General features: G+C 46.2%; 1 protein-coding gene across 1 annotated transcript in view; it reads right to left on the bottom strand.

The window, feature by feature from the left end:
• LOC126095344 (myrosinase 1-like) overlaps positions 1-25,889 on the bottom strand; it is a 102,327-nt gene that overhangs the window by 57,601 nt on the left and 18,837 nt on the right. Inside the window, exons 2-5 of the mRNA XM_049910149.1 lie at positions 23,968-24,101; positions 11,839-11,973; positions 1,437-1,559; positions 1,183-1,363 (exon numbers count right to left, since the gene is read on the bottom strand). Of these exons, the coding sequence (XP_049766106.1) occupies positions 1,183-1,363; positions 1,437-1,559; positions 11,839-11,973; positions 23,968-24,101 (573 nt within the window). The remainder of the gene's footprint in view (positions 1-1,182; positions 1,364-1,436; positions 1,560-11,838; positions 11,974-23,967; positions 24,102-25,889) is intronic.

Here is a 25,889-nt window from a genome sequence, read left to right as displayed (position 1 = left end):
TCAGGAAATTAAAGACGTCGGCCGTGCGATGTGGCCGGGCACCATCTTGCATAAACCACGAGGTGTTCGCAGTGTCATCTAAGGCAGTTTGTACCGCCACAAATTCACGAACAATGTCCAGATAGCGTGATGCAGTAATCGTTTCGGATCTGAAAAATGGGCCAATGATTCCTTTGGAAGAAATGGCGGGCCAGACCAGTACTTTTTGAGGCTGCAGGGACGATGGGACTGCAACATGGGGCTTTTCGGTTCCCCATATGCGCCAGTTCTGTTTATTGACGAAGCCGTCCAGGTAAAAATAAGCGTCGTCAGTAAACCAAATGCTGCCCACATGCATATCGCCGTCATCAATCCTGTGCACTATATCGTTAGCGAATGTCTCTCGTGCAGCAATGGTAGCGGGGCTGAGGGGTTGCCGCGTTTGAATTTTGTACGGATAGAGGTGTAAACTCGGGCGCACGAGACGATACGTGGACGTTGGCGTCATTTGGACCGCAGCTGCAACACGGCGAACGGAAACCCGAGGCCGCTGTCGGATCACCTGCTGCAATAGCTGCGCGTTGCCCTCTGTGGTTGCCGTACGCGGTCGCCCTACCTTTCCAGCACGTTCATCCGTCACGTTCCCAGTCCGTTGAAATTTTTCAAACAGATCCTTTACTGTATCGCTTTTCGGTCCTTTGGTTACATTAAACCTCCGTTGAAAACTTCGTCTTGTTGCAACAACACTGTGTTCTAGGCGGTGGAATTCCAACACCAGAAAAATCCTCTGTTCTAAGGAATAAACCATGTTGTCTACAGCACACTTGCACGTTGTGAACAGCACACGCTTACAGCAGAAAGACGACGTACAGAATGGCGCACCAACAGACTGCGTTGTCTTCTATATCTTTCACATCACTTGCAGCGCCATCTGTTGTTGAAAATTGTAACTACTGTAATTTCGAAAGTTGCCCGCCTGAAAATGTACTGTTGACCCAAGCATATTGCAACAAACGGAGTATTTCTATCGCTGCTCGTTTAGTTTTTATTGCCGTTTCAAATATACCGGTCATTTTTGAAACACCCTGTATGTAGATATGTAGACACATGTACACAGAGCATTCAGCATACCGGATTTGATCAAGAAGGAACAAACTATCAGTATCAGAAACCGAAGACAGGTTTAAAGGAAAGTGGACGAACCGTTCTGCGTCGCTCTGTACTGCTCGTCGTAGAGGTGCCAGACGCGCGCGTGCGCCTTGATCAGCGTGTGCGTCGCCAGGTAGTCGCCGACGCCCGTCGCCGGAAGGCCAGGCGGCATGCCGGGGATGGCGTAGCCCCAGACGATGATGACGGGCTCGTTGAACGTGATCCACCACTTCACCTGCCCACCCAGAGACACTCGTGAGCCGAGGGCGCCGCAGGTGAGCCACGAGCGCTGCCTCGCGGGAACTTACCCTGTCTCCGTAATTGTCGAAGAGCAGCTTGGCGTAGTCCGCGAAGTAGTCGACCATGATCTCGTTAACCCACCCACCGAGGTACTGCAGCGCTTGGGGTAGGTCCCAGTGGTACATCGTCACCTGTAGCAAAAGTACGTTTCTCCATGTATCAGGCAGAGAGCTCCCTTCACAGTTCATTGTCAGTTATCTTAATGTAATTTCATTTCTGAGATGTTAACACTGTCTCTGTTCTGCATTGCCGATCACGTCCAATCCCGTAATTTAGGAACACCGTTAATATAACAGTTATTCTCTCTCTCTGTATTGGGATGCATCTATGCCAGAGACTCCTGCAATGGGCAGACATGCACAATCCATAAATGTCTCAAATACCATTTTCAACGCAAAATTACGTTTTTTTTAAAGGGCACAAGTATACTTCTGAGGAAATGAAAACTAGAGGTGCAGGTGGCGATGATGTTTCCACTGTTCGAAACCTCGTCCCTCGTGAAATACATAGACTTTAAAGGATTGTAATGGCACATCAGTTTCTGCCGTGATATCCAGACCAAGTATGGGCCTACACAAGGCCCCGGGACAGTCCAAGCAACAACATTACTGCATTACAGCATCACGACAGAAACAGTGGCATCGCTTCCATTATTTAAAGTATTTCACAAGATATAAGGTTTAGAGCACTGAAACCAAGTTTGAAATGCCTACTACCTGTACCTCTGATTTTCATTTCGGTAGAAAAAATGAACATGTACCATTTAAAAAAGCATAACTTTTGGGTTGAAAATGATATTTGTTTACTTGTAGAGACTGTGTATTCCTGACGACTGTAAGAGTCCCTAACATAGTTGCATCCCTGGCCAACTGCATTTTTCACATTTATTTCATTTCAGAAATATACTATGACGTGGCAAATTTAGGTGATACACCCTATATATTTGATCATCATCATCATCATCATCATTTAAGACTGATTATGCCTTTCAGCGTTCAGTCTGGAGCATAGTCCCCCTTATCAAATTCCTCCATGATCCCCTATTCAGTGCTAACATTCGTGCCTCTTCTGATGTTAAACCTATTACTTCAAAATCATTCTTAACCGAATCCAGGTACCTTTTCCTCGGTCTGCCCCGACTTCTCCTACCCTCTACTGCTGAATCCATGAGTCTCTTGGGTAACCTTGCTTCTCCCATGCGTGTAACATGACCCCACCATCTAAGCCTGTTCGCCCTGACTGCTACATCTATAGAGTTCATTCCCAGTTTTTCTTTAATTTCCTCATTGTGGACACCCACCTGCCATTGTTCCCATCTACTAGTACCTGCAATCATCCTAGCTACTTTCATACCCGTAACCTCAACCTTATTGATAAGGTAACCTGAATCCACCCAGCTTTCGCTCCCATACAACAAAGTAGGTCGAAAGATTGAACGGTGCACAGATAACTTAAGTCTTGGTACTGACTTCCTTCTTGCAGAAGAGAGTAGATCGTAGCTGAGCGCTCACTGCATTAGCTTCGCTACACCTCGCTTCCAGTTCTTTCACTATGTTGCCATCCTGTGAGAATATGCATCCTAAGTACTTGAAACCGTCCACCTGTTCTAACTTTGTTCCTCCTATTTGGCACTCAATCCGTTTATATTTCTTTCCCACTGACATTACTTTCGTTTTGGAGATGCTAATCTTCATACCATAGTCCTTACATTTCTGATCTAGCTCTGAAATATTACTTTGCAAACTTTCAATCGAATCTGCCATCACAACTAAGTCATCCGCATATGCAAGACTGCTTATTTTGTGTTCACATATCTTAATCTCACACAGCCAGTCTATTGTTTTCAACATATGATCCATAAATAATATGAACAACAGTGGAGACAGGTTGCAGCCTTGTCTTACCCCTGAAACTACTCTGAACCAAGAACTCAAATTACCGTCAATTCTGCTGCCTGACTATCCATGTAAAGACCTTTAATTGCTTGCAGAAGTTTGCCTCCTATTCCATAATCTTGTAGAACAGACAATAAATTCCTCCTAGGAACCCGGTCATATGCCTTTTCTAGATCTATAAAGCATAGATACAATTCCCTGTTCCACTCATAACACTTCTCCATTATTTGCCGTAAGCTAAAGATCTGGTCCTGACAACCTCTAAGGGGCCTAAACCCACACTGATTTTCATCCACTAATACTCACACTTTCCTTTCAACAATACCTGAGAAGATTTTACCCACAACGCTGATTAAAGAGATACCTCTGTAGTTGTTACAATCTTTTCTGTTTCCATGTTTAAAGATTGGTGTGATTACTGCTTTTGTCCAGTCTGATGGAACCTGTCCCGAATCCCAGGCCATTTCAATTATCCTGTGTAGCCATTTAAGACCTGACATTCCACTGTATTTGATGAGTTCCGACTTAATTGATAATATATTTGATGTCTCACATAAAACTTGTACCGCAGATATTACGGATTTGAAAAGTGCTATTGATATATCGTTTTCACAAATGGAAATTGGAAATTTGTGGTAAGTTCCCACGGGAGCAAACTGCTGAAGTCATCGGTCCGTAGGCTTACACACTAGTTAATCTAACTGAAACTAACTTACGCTAAGGACAACACATACACCCATGCCCGAGGGGGGACTCGAACCTTCGAAGGAGGCCAAGGCGCCTCAGACCGCGCGGCTACCCTGCGCGGCTCACAGAATAGACTGGTAGTCAGGGACGCTATCTGTCTGAGGTTCACCGAGGACATACCGTGATGGAAAGACCTTTCGGGTGTTCGAGGAGTGCTGTGGTGAATGTCTTCAACACGTGGCAAAACTAAGGTGAAACCATGTCTAGAGGTTGGGCGGCCACTACTCATTACAGATGAAATGAGTCAGGTGGCGAACTGTGGCGGAACTAACACTGGACTTTAATTCTGGGCAGAGTACAAGAGTGTCTGAACACACAGTGCAGCGAACACACCAGACGGTAGGGCTCCGCAGCCGACGATCGATGCAGGTGCCAATGCACCACGACATCAGTAACTACCACTGAAATGTGCACGTGATCATCGAGACTGGTCTTGGCACAGTGGCAGAACGCTGCACGGTCTTCTTCATCATGCCGTTTGGAGGGCGCGAATCCGTCGTCTTCCAGGGGTACAGCTCCCTGACACCTGTACTGCGGAACGGAGACAAGCTGATGGCGGCTCCATTACGCTCCGGTAAACACTGATGCGAGCATTCACGGGTGTAGTGGAGCTCGTGCAAGGCACCATGACGGCCAAGGAGTATCGTACAATGGTTGTAGACCACTACAAGCCTTCATGGCAATCATGTTTCCCGACGACGTGACATTTTTCAACAAGATAATTCTCCATGTCACAAGACCAGGCGTTTGGTGGAGTCATTCGGGGAACACGGTGGCGGGTTCCAGTTGATGTGCTGGCCCCCAACTCGTCAGATGTGAACCCGATCGAACACATCTGGGATGTGATTGAATGTGACGTGAGGACTCCTAGCCCATCTCCCCGGATTTTACTGGAATTAAGTGAGTTGTGTGTGCGGATGTGGTGGCAACTTCTTCCAGAGATCTGCCAAGGGCCCATTGTTTCCATGCCACGAGGAGTCGCCGTTTTTATGCGTCCCAAAGGTGGACATATCGGCAGTTAGGTAGGTGAACATAATGTACATAGCGGCCTAAGAAAACACCAATAAACTTTAGGGACAGGTTTCTTAGACAAAAACAATAAATGTCTAGTAAACAAGGGCTATAAACTGCTTACCTAGAGAACTATGAGAACTATGAGCGCTTGTTCAGGAGAAGAGTCTGTTCACACTAACGACGAGGAGCAAGTGCTCATAGCTCGTAAAGTATGCGTTTTAGACCCGATGTTTACTATACATTTCCTGTCTTGTTTTGGTCAATACTTCCTGCTCCAAAATATGGAAAGAAAAGACCTTGATGTGGAAAAAGGAGTCAGTAATACATCCTTTTTATGTTTTTATGGTACTTGTTACAGGTTCCTCGTATCCTTTGTGTTGAACTGAAGCCAGTTGTTTCTGTTAGAACGCAGACTTCATCTGGTGCAGTGGACTTTATTTGAACACATACCGTTCCCATCAACGTAAGTCATAAAGAAAGATATGTGAATAGCTGACTGTACGGGTTGTACAAATATAAAGAACAGTGTTACAAATTCAATTATCTCTGCAGTGACATACAATGCTGATAACTGAACGTATTTCGTTTTACGAAGGTCAGTCATAGGGTTTTGCTTATCACTTCGAAAAAGTCAAGCTATGAGAGTGAAACTTGGCGTTACGCATTATCTACAAACTCATCCTTCCAGGTGCGACATTTTTCCCAAGGACGGAGGCGTTGGCTGTTGAAGTTCACATTTTGATTGTTCAAGAAAATAAAAAATCGCTTCGTTATCATTTTGGATATGCCTGCCACGCAACAGTTTCTTCATCCGAGGAAAGAGGAAGAAAGTATTCTGTACCATTTCTTGGGAATACGGACAATGAGGAAAACTTTGCTAGCCCCGAGAACCAGCATGTGCAGAATGCGCCGGGGCGTTTTTGTGGATCACAAACACCCCACAGAGTCAGGGGCAGTGGTTAGCATATTGGACTCGCATTCGCGTCCGACCATCCTGAGTTAGGTTTTCCGTGATTTCCTTAAATAGTTTCCGACAAATGCCGGGATGGTTCCTTTGAAAGGGCACGGCCGAGTTCCTTTCCCATCCTTCCCTAATCGAATGGGACCGGTGACGTCACCGTTCGGTCCCCTCCCCCTGACCGACCAACCAACCAACAAACACCCCCTTAGAGAGCTTCCCGCAACTTTTGGTGTTAACAGTTTCACGTACTCTCGTCAGGATATTTAGATAGTACGCGCCTATCACTGTTTGGTATTTACAGGCAAAATCTGTTAGCACCACTCCACGACAGTCCCGAAAGACGTTCAACATCAGCTTTCCGATGATGGTCGGCCTTTCGCTGCAATGGTGACTCGACATGTTTATACCGTTTGCTTCGTTCGTTGTCTTCAGGATGACAGCAATACAAGCAGGATTCATCCACGGTGATTAGGTAGTTAGACAAGTCAACTGCACTGTCCTGACACAACTGCTACATTTCCGGTACTGTCTCGGGTCTTATGGCTCTTTGGATAAGTGTCTGCATTTCCCTATTTCACGAGGGCGCGCTCATAAAACCCAATCTTTTATTCTGTTCTCAATACTGGCCGAGGTATTACGTCTCATGCACATTTATCGGTCCGGTCGACTGTCTCACTTCGCTGACAAGTTGCAACCCTCTGCCGCAAGAGGACTCCGGATTATAGCGTGTTATATGGCGCTGTATAATGTAATTGTGTCACTGCATCAGAGACAACGTGCTGTAATCGAGCTTCTGACAGCGGAAAACGTGCCTCCAATGGAAATACGTAGAAGAATGAAAACTGTGTACGGTGATGATTGTGTCGACATCAGTAGTGCGCGACGTTGGTTGTTTTTGTTCGTAATGAAGGGAACGACTGTGCTGACCTCAACGTGTGTGATTCTGTTGGGAGTGGACGACTGGCTTACGGCAACCGACGAGACTCATCGGAATCGGGTTGATGAATACATCAGAGAAAATTGTCGGATAACACAGACACGGCTCTCAGGTAACTGGGAGTGTGTACTGGCCGTCACTGCAGAGCTGCAGTACAGGTAACCGTGTGCGCAGTGGCTGCCCCGAATACCCAATACAAAACGTGGGAGATCCGACATGTGTCGACAAATTATTTTTCGTTTTGAGAGTGAGGATTATGGGCACCTTTACAACAGCGTGATGAAAGCTGGGTTCACCATTTTCACACCAAAAACAAAAGAGCAGCAATGGAGTTCCCTCACAAAGGATCACCGAGGCCAAAAAACGAAAAAGAAACAAAAAAAAATCGTGACGCCATCAGCAGGCAGTCGTGCTCCAAGGATGTTCAAGGTGTGCCATATTTGACATTCGTGCCTGCAGCATAAACTCTGCAACGTACTACGAGACCCTCAGAAAACTGAAAGCACGAAGTTCGAAGAGTTCGTCCATACACAGAGAACAATCTCCTTCATCATGACAATGCTAGATCCCACACGAGCGGTGCGACAACAGCAACAGTGCAATGCTTTGGTTTCACTGTCATCGGTCGCCCTACATACGGTCCTGATTTGGCCGCATCCTATTTTCATCTGCTTACAAAACTTCAAAGAACAACTTCGAGGACTTCACGTTGATAGCGAGGAAGCGGTGTAAGCAGAGGTGAGGTTCCGGCTCCGCCAACTGTGTGAAACATTCTGCAGTGACGGTATTAATAACCTGGTCCATCCTTGGGAGTAATGTGTTCCTCGCCAGGATGACTATTCTGAGAAATAAATATGCAGACGTGAAGAATAAAGATTTAGAACGTTAATAACATTTGTTTTACGAACAACCGTGTTGGAGGAACATCTGCAACTGAGCATTATGTAAGTTGTAAAGTTCTTTTATTATCACAGACCGGTTTCGGACTCTTATACGCCCATCTTCAGCCACCATACGCTGTGTTCGTAGGTGCCGGCCGTGCTGGTCTCGCGGTTCTAGGCGCGCAGTCCGGAACCGTGCAACTGCTACGGTCGCAGGTTCGAATCCTGCCTCGGGCATGGATGTGTGTGATATCCTTAGGTTAGTTAGGTTTAAGTAGTTCTGAGATCTAGGGTAGTGATGACCACAGCTGTTAAGTCCCATAGTGCTCAGAGCCATTTGAACCATTTTTTTGTTCGTAGGTAGCATACCGCGCCTTGTACACGTACACCGCGGCGCTCGGGGGTCACAGCACCAAGTTATGACACCTGAAGATGGGCTTATAAGAACCCGAAACCGGTCGTGTGATAATAAAAGAACTTTACAACTGTAGGGTATTTTCAACAACTGGTAACTTTTGTTTTATTGAAAAAGCTTAAAGATTTTTCGCATGAAAAATTAGGAGTCATTGCTTTTCAGCATATCCTCGCAGCAGACGGCGACCTATTTCATGAACAAAATGTCAGCAAAGATACTGAAAACTGGTTCATAACTACACTCCTGGAAATGGAAAAAAGAACACATTGACACCGGTGTGTCAGACCCACCATACTTGATCCGGACACTGCGAGAGGGCTGTACAAGCAATGATCACATGCACGGCACAGCGGACACACCAGGAACCGCGGTGTTGGCCGTCGAATGGCGCTAGCTGCGCAGCATTTGTGCACCGCCGCCGTCAGTGTCAGCCAGTTTGCCGTGGCATACGGAGCTCCATCGCAGTCTTTAACACTGGTAGCATGCCGCGACAGCGTGGACGTGAACCGTATGTGCAGTTGACGGACTTTGAGCGAGGGCGTATAGTGGGCATGCGGGAGGCCGGGTGGACGTACCGCCGAATTTCTCAACACGTGGGGCGTGAGGTCTCCACAGTACATCGATGTTGTCGCCAGTGGTTGGCGGAAGGTGCACGTGCCCGTCGACCTGGGACCGGACCGCAGCGACGCACGGATGCACGCCAAGACCGTAGGATCCTACGCAGTGTCGTAGGGGACCGCACCGCCACTTCCCAGCAAATTAGGGACACTGTTGCTCCTGGGGTATCGGCGAGGACCATTCGCAACCGTCTCCATGAAGCTGGGCTACGGTCCCGCACACCGTTAGGCCGTCTTCCGCTCACGCCCCAACATCGTGCAGCCCGCCTCCAGTGGTGTCGCGACAGGCGTGAATGGAGGGACGAATGGAGACGTGTCGTCTTCAGCGACGAGAGTCGCTTCTGCCTTGGTGCCAGTGATGGTCGTATGCGTGTTTGGCGCCGTGCAGGTGAGCGCCACAATCAGGACTGCATACGACCGAGGCACACAGGGCCAACACCCGGCATCATGGTGTGGGGAGCGATCTCCTACACTGGCCGTACACCACTGGTGATCGTCGAGGGGACACTGAATAGTGCACGGTACATCCAAACCGTCATCGAACCCATCGTTCTACCGTTCCTAGACCGGCAAGGGAACTTGCTGTTCCAACAGGACAATGCACGTCCGCATGTATCCCGTGCCACCCAACGTGCTCTAGAAGGTGTAAGTCAACTACCCTGGCCAGCAAGATCTCCGGATCTGTCCCCCATTGAGCATGTTTGGGACTGGATGAAGCGTCGTCTCACGCGGTCTGCACGTCCAGCACGAACGCTGGTCCAACTGAGGCGCCAGGTGGAAATGGCATGGCAAGCCGTTCCACAGGACTACATCCAGCATCTCTACGATCGTCTCCATGGGAGAATAGCAGCCTGCATTGCTGCGAAAGGTGGATATACACTGTACTAGTGCCGACATTGTGCATGCTCTATTGCCTGTGTCTATGTGCCTGTGGTTCTGTCAGTGTGATCATGTGATGTATCTGACCCCAGGAATGTGTCAATAAAGTTTCCCCTTCCTGGGACAATGAATTCACGGTGTTCTTATTTCAATTTCCAGGAGTGTATTTTATGCTTTTCCCAGACTCGCCTAGACTATGATGTACCAGTCTTCGAGCAACAGTGTGTCCTCCGATTTTCGGTTTTCCACATAGACATGATTTGTAACTCCGGCATCGACATCCAGATCGACCACAGTCGAAACATCAGCGCCACCTTAAGATTCCAGAATGAAATTTTCACTCTGCAGCGGTGTGTACGCTGACATGGAACTTGCGCAGCAGCTCTTCTGCGAAGCTTGCAGCACTAGTTCTTCGGGAAGAAAGAATATTGCGGAGAAATGGTTTAGCCACAGCCTGGGGGAGGTTTCCAGAACGAAATTTTCACTCTGCAGCGGAGAGTGCGCTGACACGAAAATCCCTGGCAGATTAAAACGGTGTAGATGTTTCCAGAATGAAATTTTCACTTCGCAGCGCAGTGTGCGCTGATGTGAAACTCCGTGGCAGATTAAAACTTGCTGCTGGACCGATGCTAAAAATTCGGGACCTATGCCTTTCGCCGGCAAGTGCTCTACCAACTGAACTACCTATGCACGACTCACGAACCGTACTGACAGCTTCACTTCCTCCAGTACCTCGTACCCTACCTTCTAATCTTCACTTGTCCGCGAAAGGCAAAGGTCCCGAGTTCGAGTCTCGGTCCGGCACTTAGTTTTATTGTACCAGAAAGGTTCAACTTAACACTTGTCTGATACGATGATACACCACGTCAGCACGAATTGTTAGAGCGGCGTTCCTCCATTTCAAATGCAGAAAGTGCATTAACTGCTGCAGAATGCTGCACTGTATCAATAGGTTGCACAACTTCGCTTTGGCTCGTCTACCGACGTGACGCGGTCCGGCGGCAAGGGGTTTCACTGTGTACCACGACTGCAGACATCCACCTGACTGCAAACACACACGTATTAATCCTACATCTTTATTCACCGTGGTGATAAATACAATTTTATGAGTACTACTCCTAGCGCCATTCAGTTTTACAAACAGAAATAAAAATGATAATTTGTGCACAATTTCCAAACGGGTTAAACTATTGGACAAGCATACTAAAAACTGTTGCTCTTAGTGACGTACAGCACTTGAATATAACTAATTTATGACAGTAGGATTCGGGGCTATTCTGACGACTTTTATTATGTCTGCCATCGAAGAATATTGTGCAGACGAATGTTGTGTGCATCAACATCACATAATGCTTTTGAATACTTCACGGCTTATGGAGGACCGATATCAGTTCCAAAAGAGTACTGGATGAAAATTGTCTTACTTGGTGTGTATACTTGATTATTTTTTTTATTCCGATTTTGGCCGTCTAGGGACCGCGTTAAACAACTATTTTTCAATGTACATTTCTCCTATTGCGCTCCTCCTCTTTTCTCTTCTGCCAATATGTCTTCATCCTCTATCTGTGCTGCTCCCTTCGGTCTTCTGTCCACAATGTTCCTCCAGTTCTTCTCTTCTTCACTTCAAATCCTTCAAAATGTTGAATTTTGTCTCTCATTAAGTCTCTGTTGGTTATATCATCTTCTCCTATACCCATCTCCTCTAAGTCTGCTTTGACTTCTTTGAACCAGGTAATTTGGGTTCTGGGGTTCTTGTCAAAAAACATGAATATTTTCTTTGTCAGCCTTTCATCATTCATTCTTTTCACATGGGCGTAAAAGCTTACTCTTCTCTTCCACATAGTGTCTCCCACTTTCACAATTTTGTCATACACTTCTCTATTACTTCTAAGCTTCCAAGCCCCATTCTCAAACCTCGGCCCAAGTACTTGGTTATATTTATTAAAATATTCGACGAGGGCAGAACGTACAGTGAAATAATAACTAGCAACGGTGTGGTACATTTCGGAACTGGATAGTCATTCAGGAGTGATCGATTATGAGAAAAAAGTGACTGTCCCTTACCACAGGTTGAATTCCGTTGGCGAGCAGCTCGTTGATGAGGTTGTTGTAGTAATCAATGCCTGGCTGGTTGATGACGCTGAGGTCGCCCTTGGGTAGCACGCGTGACCACGAGATGGAGAACCGGTACGCAGTAGCCTGGAGAATGAGATATGAAAAAAAGAAAAAGAGAAATTTTAACAAACAAATAAAGTACGTCGCCTGCCTCTTTCGACGTGTTTTGCCCTAGGAGCCGGAGAAACGTCATATACTTTCTGAGTATTCTGCCGTGATATAGAACAGCTAGAAAATAGTTTATTTATTTCTTCTATTTTTTATTTAAGTTAACGAGATTAGGGACTTCACACCCCTTTTACATCGTACCAGGGACTTACTCACACAGCAGTCTTTACATTACAGTTACTAAGAAAAGTAAAATTATTTTAATATCATAAATGGTAATAAGCTGGTAGTAATAGAACTAAAAAATTTTTGAAACAAAATATATATGTATCTAACGATAAGATGAAAACAGTATTAAGAGCTGACAGCTTTAATTCAAGCGCTAATGGTACTGCTGCTGCTGATAGTAATAGTAATAGTAACAATGGTAGTGATGGTAGCAGGTACGCAATACACTTATGGTTGTAAAAAACTGATACTTCTCTGATAGGGAGAATTCAAAGGGGCAGAAATTTAGATGGAGCACTCAAGGGCTCTGGGAAATGGTAAATATTTTTTTGGGAAAGAATGGCACTCAGTGCTATGGGGTAAGAGGAGCGTACAGGGCAAAGCCAGACATTATTGCTGATTCAATACGTATGTTATTAATCGTCTGTTGAAGCAAATGTCGTACAGTTTTCTAATATAGTGAGGGAGATAGTTCAAGTGTCGGGTTTCTGTTATTGAGAGGGAATTGTTGTAAAAGCCGACTGAATGAAGGAGCCAGGTGGAAGAGATGTTGCTTTGATGTAAACAATTGTTCCTGTTGTTTTGTTCAGGCAACAGAATTAAGGTTGAGAAAGGAATTGAGGGGTTTTTTACGTTGGCAAAATGCTAGAGCAGACGGAGCCAGGATAGCTGTGTATGATGTGTCGTACGGCGCTTGCCACTTATCTCTCGCCTTTGGGCTCGGAGCTTCTAGGGGCTTGTTTGAAAGTCCCTCTGGTTCGATCTGCCGCACGCTGGGTAAGCAGGCAACGTGCTCTTGCGTAGGCCATAGGAAGTGGAGCACTGGGGGCGGCAGGGAGGAGGAATGTTCGTGAGCGAGTGCTCTGCGGTGGGCTCTGCTGCGGCTCACCTCCAGGGATCGAGCTCCTGTTACAGAATGAGATCAAAAAGTCGACCCTTACAGACCTGTCACACACAGGCGTTCAGCGTCAATTCTAAGCGCCCTTAGTTTTCCTGAGAAAGAACCTCGCAGGATACTACAACTGTAATCAACAGCTGAAGTACCAGCGTTTCCATTTACACTGACGTGCAGAACTTTTTCATGGCGTGTCACTGCAAAGTAACTTTGCTCTATGAAACTTGGACCGTACACAGGAACAATTGCTACAGTATAGTACTGGAGGAAACTGAAAGAAACGCATAAAGAGACGAAGAGAAATGATGGTTTCATTTATAGAAAATAGTGTCACTGAAGTCACCGTCTCTCATGATGGGCTCTTGGACATTACGAAATGTTATACAGTGTTCTTAATAGCGTGTACGACCACCACGGACTGCATTGCGTACTCTGAAACGTGGTCCCATGTCCACCACAACGCTGGTGACGAGTTCTTGTGAACAGCGCAGTTAACTGCCGGATGGTTGTTGGAACATGTGGAACGTGCTGAAATACGTCTTCCACAGCGAAACGCACATGTCCTCGAAGGGATTTAACTCGGGGGAATGAGTAGGCCAGTACATTCGTCATGTCGTTCTCAATGGAGAGAAGTCTTCCGAAGTAAGAGTGATTTCAGGTGTGCCGCAGGGGAGTGTCGTAGCACCGTTGCTGTTCACAGTATACACAAATGACCTTGTGGATGACATCGGAAGTTCACTGCGGCTTTTTGCGGATGATGCTGTGGTATATCGAGAGGTTGTAACAATGGAAAATTGTACTGAAATGCAGGAGGATCTGCAGCGAATTGACGCATGGTAAGCAGGAAATGGCAATTGAATCTCAATGCAGACAAGTGTTATGAGCTGCGAATACATAGGAAGATCCCTTATCATTTAGGTACAATATAGCAGGCCAGCAACTGGATGCAGTTAATTCCATGAATTATCTGGGATTAGGCATTAGGAGTGATTTAAAATGGAATGATCATATAAAGTTGATCGTCGGTAAAGCACATGCCAGACTGAGATTCATTGGAAGAATCCTAAGGAAATGCAATCCGAAAACAAACGAAGTAGGTTACAGTACACTTGTTCGCCCACTGTTTGAATACTGCTCACCAATGTGGGATCCGTGCCAGATAGGGTTGATGAGACAGAGAAGATCCAACGCAGAGCAGCGCGCTTCGTTACAGGATCATTTAGTAATCGCGAAAGCGCTACGGAGATGACAGATACTCCAGTGGAAGACTCTGCAAGAGCTAGATACGGGCTTTTGTTTCGAGAACATACCTTCACTGAGGAGTCAAGCAGTATATTGCTCCCTCCTACGTATATCTCGCGAAGAGACCATGTGGATAAAATCAGAGAGATTAGAGCCCACAGAGAGGCATACCGACAATCTTTCTTTCCAGGAACGATACGAGACTGGAATAGAAGGGAGAACCGATAGAGGTACTCAAAGTACCCTCCGCCACACACCGTCGGGTGGCTTGCGGAGTGTGGATGTAGATGTAGATATCCTCTCATTTCAAGAGATTCTCCATCTACGTTTTCGACGCGGCTGAGCGTTGTCATCTATAAAAATGAAGTGAGGGCCGAATGCATCCCTGAAAAGACGCACAAGAGGGATACAGGGTCACAATACTGTTGGGTGTACCGTGTTCAAGCCTGTGGAGGTCAATACGCCCTCCCAACATTATACCTTCCCATACCTTAACACCTGGGCCACCAAAACGATCATGTCAGACAACGTTGCTGAGTGCGTTACGAGTTCTCACCTGACGCTTTATGAGGCTACAGCCAGCATTGTCCAGCATGACCAGCTTGGTGGTCCAGATGTGATGATGAGGTGATGCATAATCTTGCGAGGGCGTACTGACCCCCAAGTATTTGAACACGGTACCATTCACCTGTTTGCGTTATTATGACACTGTATTCCTTTCCCATTTGCGTCTTTGGAGAGATGTATTCGTCACCGACTTCGTTTCTAGGGACAATAATGCACGACCGAATCGAGTGGCACAGGTGGAGGATATTCGAGGAATGGACTGTCCTGTTTGTTTCCCCAAGTTGTATCCCAACGACCACGTGTGGGGTGTGTTGGGGAGACGTACTGAAGCACGCTACTTGCACGAATGGACATCCAACAGTTGTCCACGACGCTGGTGCAGGAATGCAATACCCTATCATAAGAACTGCTCACCAACCTTGAGGCGGACGTGGGCCCTCGTTGCAGAGCTTGCTTCGCCACCCCTGGCAATCACACACTCAATTAAGAACCGTATCCCACCTTTTCTAATGTCCAGGGGACCATCACTAATCACGGCGACTTCAGTGTAGTTACAGTCTTAGAATAAAACTGTCACTTCTGTTCGTCTCATTGTGTATTTCTTCCAGTTACCTTCTGAACTGTACTGTACTATACTAGTTCATTCTATATACGGTCCAAGTTTTATCGAGCTATTTTACTTGCCATAGGTTTTACACGCTTTGTAGGTTGGAAGGGGAGGATCTGTTAAGTTTTTATAGGGTTTGCAGTGATGCTGGTGCCTTCTTGCACATTGTAGCTGTGTGCTCAGCCCAATTTAGATTTTCATCTGTTATTGTTCATAGAGTTTTGCCGAGTGAGAGGAATTTATTTTTAACCGATTTAAAGATAGTAGGGATTCCAGATACTTCGAGCTCATGAGCCTAGAATGAGCAAGCAGGTCCGCTAGGGTTTTGAATGGATTGAGTCTTAACCCTATATTCTATACTCATATTCATTATACACACAGGTCAGTACTGACATTGTCTGTAGCTGGCTTCAAATTGATCTGCGTAGAAATTGGGCATTGTTGGCAAGACGTCAGGTACGAGTGAAATCATTACAGTGATAGTAGAGAAAAATTTCGGTTCCTAAGTTTCCCAAGTGAAATATCTAAGTCGACAGGGTCAAAGGATGTTCTAAATCTAAAATAACCTGACTGTCGGTTCCGATCTATCCTTGGTTACTTTCAGATCGGCTGTTGTTTTTATTTGGGCAGATGCTGTGCTGCAGTAGTTTTGGAAATTGGTATTCGTCTGATAGTTTATCTGTACTGAAGTAGTGGTTTTCGGGTCGTGGGCCATACATTCTCCGGTCATGGATACCGCCGGAAGAACACAAATGGGGAGTTAGTCAGAGTTTGCTATACCAGCGTCCATCTCGTGTATTGGCTTAACAATTCCGTGTTTCCAGGCCTCAGGGAAAACGGTTACGATCAAGGAGATGTTGAAGGTATCTCTTTATGAAGGCAGTAGTTAATAATAAACTTGATCATTTGGACTGTGATGCCAGTGTATCCAGCAGATGCTGTTTTGATGTTCATAAAGAATTTTTTGAAGATATTGGCAGTATCGTGCTTGAGACACAGTTTTTCTAGCTACCATCATTTATCCCCACCGTATCGGAAATCGTTCCATTATCTCTCGATGCAAAGTGCCTTATTTTTACTGATGTACGAAACAAAAAAAAAATTGTTCAAATGGCTCTGAGCACTATGGGACTCAACTGCTGTGGTCATAAGTCCCCTAGAACTTAGAACTACTTAAACGTAACTAACCTAAGGACATCACACACATCGATGCCCGAGTCAGGATTCGAACCTGCGACCGTAGCGGTCGTGCGGTTCCAGACTGTAGCGCCTTTAACCGCTCGGCCACTCCGGCCGGCTTGTACGAAACATTATTGAGCTCATGGATTCACTGCAATATCACTGAACGTGGACTGAAATATGAACAGTGTGATTTACGGGTTCTTTTGGCATAGTGACCGAATTACAAAGTGAGATAGAAAAGTCACTGGACTGCAAAAGTACGAGCTTTTAAGTTTACGTTACCCTGCCTTCTGGCGACATTGGTTTTCGGCCGTGATGGAACTTAATAAGCGGGTACCAGATACGAATGGCCGAGGGCGAAGAGATATGGAACGCAAGGGGGAGTGGAAGATGCTCGATGATTTGGAAGGAGTGGTAAAACGTAACACGGAGATCTATGTAACGTTTGTATAGGCGAGTACTGGACGGCTCAGGGTCTGTTATGTAGTCGGGGAGTTTACACGTCGTATACGGCTCGTTAGTAGATTTAGTAGATCTGCTCATTGCGGGCTTTCTTTTGGATGGTTAGTAGGTGGGAGTTCGAGGGTAGCTTTCGATTGGGCTTTGATGCAAGTTATTGTATTGTTTTAGTTGGGTGACAGGACGTCTGCGGGTGGTGAGGTACAGCGTTATTACAAATGATTGAAGCGATTTCACAGCTCTACAATAACTTTATTATTTGAGATATTTTCACAATGCTTTGCACACACATACAAAACTCAAAAAGTTTTTTTAGGCATTCACAAATGTTCGATATGTGCCCCTTTAGTGATTCGGCAGACATCAAGCCGATAATCAAGTTCCTCCCACACTCGGCGCAGCATGTCCCCATCAATGAGTTCGAAAGCATCGTTGATGCGAGCTCGCAGTTCTGGCACGTTTCTTGGTAGAGGAGGTTTAAACACTGAATCTTTCACATAACCCCAACAGAAAGAAATCGCATGGGGTTAAGTCGGGAGAGCGTGGAGGCCATGACATGAATTGCTGATCGTGATCTCCACCACGACCGATCCATCGGTTTTCCAATCTCCTGTTTAAGAAATGCCGAACATCATGATGGAAGTGCGGTGGAGCACCATCCTGTTGAAAGATGAAGTCGGCGCTGTTTCTCTCCAGTTGTGGCATGAGCCAATTTTCCAGCATGTCCAGATACACGTGTCCTGTAACGTTTTTTTCGCAGAAGAAAAAGGGGCCGTAAACTTTAAACCGTGAGACTGCACAAAACACGTTAACTTTTGGTGAATTGCGAGTTTGCTGCACGAATGTGTGAGGATTCTCTACCGCCCAGATTCGCACATTGTGTCTGTTCACTTCACCATTAAGAAAGAATGTTGCTTCATCACTGAAAACAAGTTTCGCACTGAACGCATCCTCTTCCATGAGCTCTTGCAACCGCGCCGAAAATTCAAAGCGTTTGACTTTGTCATCGGGTGTCAGGGTTTGTAGCAATTGTAAACGGTAAGGCTTCTGCTTTAGCCTTTTCCGTAAGATTTTCCAAACCGTCGGTTGTGTTACGTTTAGCTCCCTGCTTGCTTTATTCGTCGACTTCCGCGGGCTACGCGTAAACGGTAAGGCTTCTGCTTTAGCCTTTTCCGTAAGATTTTCCAAACCGTCGGCTGTGGTACGTTTAGCTCACTGCTTGCTTTATTCGTCGACTTCCGCGGGCTACGCGTGAAACTTGCCCGCACGCGTTCAACCGTTTCTTCGCTCACTGCAGGCCGACCTATTGATTTCCCCTTACAGAGGCATCCAGAAGCTTTAAACTGCGCATACCATCGCCGAATGGAGTTAGCAGTTGGTGGATCTTTGTTGAACTTCGTCCTGAAGTGTCGTTGCACTGTTATGACTGACTGATGTGAGTGCATTTCGAGCACGACATACGCTTTCTCGGCTCCTGTCGCCATTTTGTCTCACTGCGCTCTCGAGCGCTCTGGCGGCAGAAACCTGAAGTGCGGCTTCAGCCGAACAAAACTTTATGAGTTTTTCTACGTATCTGTAGTGTGTCGTGACCATATGTCAATGAATGGAGCTACAGTGAATTTATGAAATCGCTTCAATCATTTGTAATAGCCCTGTATAAGTCTCGAGGACTGAAAACGCGGGTGTAATTTCCTGCGTTTCTACAGGCTGGATGGAAGGTACCACTGGTCACACGAAGAGGTGAACTCACGGGATTTCAGTTGGAGTGACTGTTGGAACGCATCACCTAGTTGAGGTTTCTTTTATTTTGCCGCTATTTAAGTAAGTGAATCAGTGAGTGAATTACACATGTCGCCTCACACTAAGCCCACTGCGCAACAAGAATAAAGTGCATGTTTCCAGTAGACACAGTTCTGCCGCAGTGTGGACAACAGGTGCACCACAGTGAGGGAGTCAAATGAGCGGCCACCGGAAACGTATTCCAAAGTTCAACGACTCTTACGGAAAGCGTCTAAATTGCACGCAGATTCACCTTGAAGTTCGAGCAGGTTATGGATCACATGCGATGTCCCGTCCAGCCGTAGTGGATCGGTGCCAACAATTCAGCTGAGGTCGCCCAGACGTGGGTGATGCTATTCTGGAAGGAAGGCCATCGACGTCGACCCGAATGTCCAACATCTGGGGGGAGGGAGGGGAGAAAGATTTTCCAAGGATGAGGGAATTCACACATCCACCCCCGAATAGCTCTATGACCTTGAAGCGGATTTCTGTCGTCGAAGAACTGAAAAGCTGGCAGAATTTTCCTATCACTGTTTACAGAGAAGAAGTTTGAAGGCTGCTCGTACATTTCCTCTAATCGCAGCGGGTTGGCAGCGGATAAATTATCGCTCTTCAGCCATTGGAGTTCGTCTTTATAGTAGGCTTTCAGGTTTTCCCAGTACGGCGTTGTCATCTCGGAAAAACGGGTTTCCTGCCGGTAATCTGCGTAGTACTTGCATGATATTTTGATCGTGTAACTCGCAATATTCATCAGGTGCTATCCCATTGAGGACCTGATGAAGATTATCGTGTAAGTACGATACCGGCAGAAAATCCGATGCACAATTTATAATTAAATGAGTGATGAGATTAACATTCGCTCACCGTGAGGACAGTGAGACATAGGCCCCTGGAAGCTGTGGGCGTGGACTTGGATGCGGTAAGTATTGGCGATGACGTTTTATGGAAAAATGACACTGGGTGTCTATTTGGGAAGGAACTGGTAAGTGAGATGCTGGTGTTAGGAGAGGAATGGGATGTCAGCTTGACAAAGGAAGCGTGGGTTGGAGCCTTCTATGGAATGGGATGAATAGGGTAGGCTATGGGTGGAAGAAGGCTGGATTTCTGCTATGAGATAAAGGTCGGGAAGTCGGGAAGGCTATTTAAATATCGATGAAAAAGAATGTGAAGTGTTTAGTAATGGTCTGTACGGACGGTGGGGGGGAGTGAGCCGTGATGATAGAGGAGCAGTAGCGGACGAGGATTCTCAAGGGTAGGGACTCAAGTTTAAGTGAGACGAGCTTTTTTATGATAATTAATTGAAACCCTCAGCTGCCGACACGTGTAGTTGGTATACCTTGATGGGGACAGCTGAAAATGTGTGCCCCGATTACATGGCAGACGCTCTGTCCATCTGAGCCACCGAGGACAAGGATGAAAAGTGCGACTGCAGGGACTTATCCCTCGCACGCAACATTACGTATGTAGATTGTGTACAGTTGGGAATCTGGGTCTCACGGGAAGGGTGCAAGGGATAAGTCCCTGCAGTCGCACTATTCATCCGTGTCCTCGGTGACTCAGATGGATAGAGCGTCTGCCATGTAATCAAGGAGATCTCGGGTTCGAGTCACGGTCGGGGCACACATTTTCAGCTGTCCCCATCGAGGTATATCAACAACACCTGTCGGCAGCTGAGGGTTTCAATTAATTATCATTTATTCTAGAGAAGCTGCACGGTCATCAACGGTATCCTTTCTTTCTAGAACAGTTACTGTCTTCATATACTGGGTGTTACAAAAAGGTACGGCCAAACTTTCAGGGAACATTCCTCGCACACAAACAAAGAAAATATGTTATGTGGACGTGTGTCCGGAAACGCTTACTTTCCATGTTAGAGCTCATTTCATTACTTCTCTTCAAATCACATTATCATGGAATGGAAACACACAGCAACAGAACGTACCAGCGTGACTTCAAACACTTTGTTACAGGAAATGTTCAAAATGTCCTCCGTTAGCGAGGATACATGCATCCACCCTCCGTCGCATGGAATCCCTGATGCGCTGATGCAGCCCTGGAGAATGGCGTATTGTATCACAGCCGTCCGCAATACGAGCACGAAGAGTCTCTACATTTGGTAGCGGGGTTGCGTAGACAAGAGCTTTCTAACGCCCCCATAAATGAAAGTCAAGAGGGTGGAGGCCATGGAATTGGTCCGCCTCTACCAATCCATCGGTCACCGAATCTGTTGTTGAGAAGCGTACGAACACTTCGACTGAAATGCGCAGGAGCTCCATCGTGCACGAACCACATGTTGTGTCGTACTTGTAAAGGCACATGTTCTAGCAGCACAGGTAGAGTATCCCGTATGAAATCATGATAACGTGCTCCATTGAGCGTAGGTGGAAGAACATGGGGCCCAGTCAAGACATCACCGACAATGCCTGCACAAACGTCCACAGAAAATCTGTGTTGATGACGTGATTGCACAATTGCGTGCGGATTCTCGTCAGCCCACACATGTTGATTGCGAAAATTTACAATTTGAACACGTTGGAATGAAGCCTCATCCGTAAAGGGAACATTTGCACTGAAATGAGGATTGACACATTGTTGGATGAACCATTCGCAGAAGTGTAACCGTGGAGGCCAATCAGCTGCTGATAGTGCCTGCACACGCTGTACATGGTACGGAAACAACTGGTTCCCCCGTAGCACTCTCCATACAGTGACGTGGTCAACGTTACCTTGTACAGGAGCAACTTCTCTCACGCTGACATTAGGGTTATCGTCAACTGCACGAAGAATTGCCTCGTCCATTGCAGGTGTCCTCGTCGTTGTAGGTCTTCCCCAGTCGCGAGTCATAGGCTGTAATGTTCCGTGCTCCCTAAGACGCCGATCAATTGCTTCGAACGTCTTCCTGTCGGGACACCTTCGTTCTGGAAATCTGTCTCGATACAAACGTACCGCGCAACGGCTATTGCCCCGTGCTAATCCATACATCAAATGGGCATCTGCCAACTCCGCATTTGTAAACATTGCACTGTCTGCAAAACCACGTTCGTGATGAACACTAACCTGTTGATGCTACGTACTGATGTGCTTGATGCTAGTACTGTAGAGCAATGAGTCGCATGTCAACACAAGCACCGAACTCAACATTAACTTCCTTCAATTGGGCCAACTGGCGGTGAATCGAGGAAGTACAGTACATACTGACGAAACTAAAATGAGCTCTAACATGGAAATTAAGCGTTTCCGGGCACATGTCCACATAACATCTTTTCTTTATTTGTGTGTGAGGAATGTTTCCTGAAAGTTTGACCGTACCTTTTTGTAACACCCTGTATAGATTTATTTTGTGTTGTGTATGACTCTGTACACAATGGTAAGGAGAGGTGGACTACACAGTGGTGTGACAACTGTCATCGTAGCAAAGCTGGACAGGAGCAGAAATGAGTAGCCAGCAATTTAACACAGTAAACAAAAGATATACTTAACTTGCATTTCTCCAAGCGTACAGAGACTCATTACAAATAATGCAGCAAGAAATAGAGTCCCGCTCTCTGTCATCGAGGATGAAATACTCTCAACTGAAGGACGATCGATGGTGTCTGAACCATGACTAGGTCGCAACTGCATTGCTTCATGTATCAAAGAAACTCCAAGTGTTACTGAACCGTCCGGCTGCCGCTGGCCACAATATGTCGCGGCGGCAGAGAGCGCTCGTAGTCCAGAGCCATTGTAGGCATGACTCAGCAGGAGAGCGCCATTGGGTCCGCCAGATCCCGTACGACTGCTATCGGCGTCTGATGGAAACTTACAATTCCGTTGTCAGCTTTGACGCACGTGGGGTAGTACTGATGTGATATACTGCGTTTTGCAGGTGTTTGAGGAGTTGTGGGAACTTCGTTAGCTGTACTGGATACGAGAGGGAGAAGGCAGAAAAAGTATAGTTCCTGATCTCGGAGGGAATGATGGAATTTGGGAGAAGATTTAGCAGACGACACATTCAAAAAGTAACATACACCATCTGATCAAAAGTCTCCAGACACCTGTTAGTACACAATGATAGGAGGTGTGTCCACCCTTCGCCTAAAGGCTTCAGCTCTATTGGGAACAAATTCAGTGCGCCGTATTTAACTCTGTGGAGGAATGAGAGTCGAAACTGGAGAAGGCACTGAAGTTCAGTACTGGGGCCTGGAGCAAAATCGGCATTATCGCTCATCCCATAGGTGTTCAGGTGGGGACTCTGGACAGGCCAGATGTCATTATGCCTTTCGAACTTTCTTAAGCACAATAAAGGAACCGAAAGAAACTCGCACATCTGTAGCATTACCTCCTCTGTTCACCACTTTTCGCACTAGACATGATGGCAGGTAACGTTCTCCAGCTATTCACCAAGTCCAAATCCTTCCATCAGATTGCCACAGGATGTAGCGAGATTCATCACTCAGAATTGCTCGTTTCCAGTTATCCACTTCCGCCCTCTTTACACCACCTCAAGAGTCACTTAACATTAAGTACAGGCATATGTCGCTCATGAGATGCTGGACGATGGCAGCCCATTCTTTTTGTCTGTCCGGTCTTGGCTTACCCGTGATTATTCCGTCGCGTTTCCACCTGACAGTCACATAACCAACAATACACTTGGGCAGTATTAGAAGGGTTGAAATATTCGTAATGGATTTGTCGCTCACGTGATACTGCATGACCAGTCCACGCTCAAGTCACTGAGCTGTCCTGATCGACCCACCTTACCGTTACTGCTTCTCTACTGAGAACACAGTGCTCCCCACCTCCTTTTAGACTGGCAGGTCCGCTTCTCTAGACCTTTAGTGTTCACATACACGTTAAATAAGGGGTGTCCAGATGCATTTGATCAGATAGCGTATCAGTTTGGCAGATCTGCAGGCGATTAGTAAAGAGAAAGCCATTTCAGGTAACTAGACGAACTCATCTTTATCCCACACTGTAATCTAACGAGCTAGGATCGCAATGTTGGAAGTGTGCGCTGGCGCGCAGTACTCACGTTGATGGCCTTCAGCATCTGCACGTCCTCCTTATACTTGTGGTAGCTGTCGCAGGCGACGTCGCCGGTGGCGCCGTCCGTCGTGTAAATAGGTTGTTCGTGCAACATGTGGTCCCAGATGCTCTCTCCTTTTCCTTCACAGGCAAACACAAACATTTAAGCTTGGTCAACGTCATTTCAATAAAAACGTGTTTGTTTATTTTGACCAAACTCATGCATCTACATCTAATCTACATGATTACTCTGCAATTCACATTTAAGTGCTTGGCAGAGGGTTCATCGAACCACAATCATACTATCTCCCTACCATTCCACTCCCGAACAGCGCGCGGGAAAAACGAACACCTAAACCTTTCTGCTCGAGCTCTGATTTCTCTTATTTTATTTTGATGATCATTCCTACCTATGTAGGTTGGGCCCAACAAAATATTTTCGCATTCGGAAGAGAAAGTTGGTGACTGAAATTTCGTAAATAGATCTTGGCGCGACGAAAAACGTCTTTGCTTTAGTGACTTCCATCCCAACTCGTGTATCATATCTGCCACACTCTCTCCCCTATTACGTGATAATACAAAACGAGCTGCCCTTTTTTGCACCCTTTCGATGTCCTCCGTCAATCCCACCTGGTAAGGATCCCACACCGCGCAGCAATATTCTAACAGAGGACGAACGAGTGTAGTGTAACCTGTCTCTTTAGTGGACTTGTTGCATCTTCTAAGTGTCCTGCCAATGAAACGTAACCTTTGGCTCGCCTTCCCCACAATATTATCTATGTGGTCTTTCCAACTGAAGTTGTTGGTAATTTTTACACCCAGGTACTTAGTTGAATTGACAGCCTTGAGAATTGTACTGTTTATCGAGTAATCGAATTCCAACGGATTTCTTTTGGAACTCATGTGGATCGCCTCACACTTTTCGTTATTTAGCGTCAACTGCCACCTGCCAAACCATACAGAAATCTTTTCTAAATCGCTTTGCAACTGATACTGGTCTTCGGATGACCTTACTAGACGGTAAATTACAGCATCATCTGCGAACAACCTAAGAGAACTGCTCAGATTGTCACCCAGGTCATTTAGATAGATCAGGAAGAGCCGAGGTCCCAGGACGCTTCCCTGGGGAACACCTGATATCACTACAGTTTTACTCGATGACTTGCGGTCTATCACTACGAACTGCGACCTTCCTGACAGGAAATCACGAATCCAGTCGCACAACTGAGACGATACCCCATAGGCCCGCAGCTTGATTAGAAGTCGCTTGTGAGGAACGGTGTCAAAAGCTTTCCGGAAATCTAGAAATACGGAATCAACTTGAGATCCCCTGTCGATAGCGGCCATTAGTTCGTGCGAATAAAGAGCTAGCTGCGTTGCACAAGAATGATGTTTTCTGAAACCGTGCTGATTACGTATCAATAGATCGTTCCCTTCTCGGTGATTCATAATGTTTGAATACAGTGTATGCTCCAAAACCCTACTGCAAACCGACGTCAATGATATAGGTCTATAGTTCGATGGATTACTCCTACTACCATTCTTAAACACTGGTACGAACTGCGCAATTTTCCAATCTGTAGGTAGAGAGCTATCGGTGAGCGAGTGGTTGTATATGATTGCTAAGAAGGGAGCTATTGTATCAGCGTAATCTGAAAGGAACCTAATCGGTATACAATCTGGACCTGAAGACTTGCCCGTATCAAGCGATTTGAGTTGCTTCGCAACCCCTAAGTTATCTACTTCTAAGAAACTCATGGTAGCAGCTGTTCGTGTTTCAAATTATGGAATATTCCATTCGTCTTCCCTGGTGAAGGAATTTCGGAAAACTGCGTTCAATAACTCCGCTTTAGCGGCACAGTCATCGGTAATAGTACCATCGGTACTGCGCAGCGAAGGTATTGACTGTGTCTTGCCGCTTGTGTACTT

This window comes from Schistocerca cancellata, chromosome 8 (genome assembly GCF_023864275.1).
Source record: "Schistocerca cancellata isolate TAMUIC-IGC-003103 chromosome 8, iqSchCanc2.1, whole genome shotgun sequence".
Taxonomy (NCBI): domain Eukaryota; kingdom Metazoa; phylum Arthropoda; class Insecta; order Orthoptera; family Acrididae; genus Schistocerca; species Schistocerca cancellata.
This window is presented reverse-complemented; position numbering and strand designations above follow the sequence as displayed.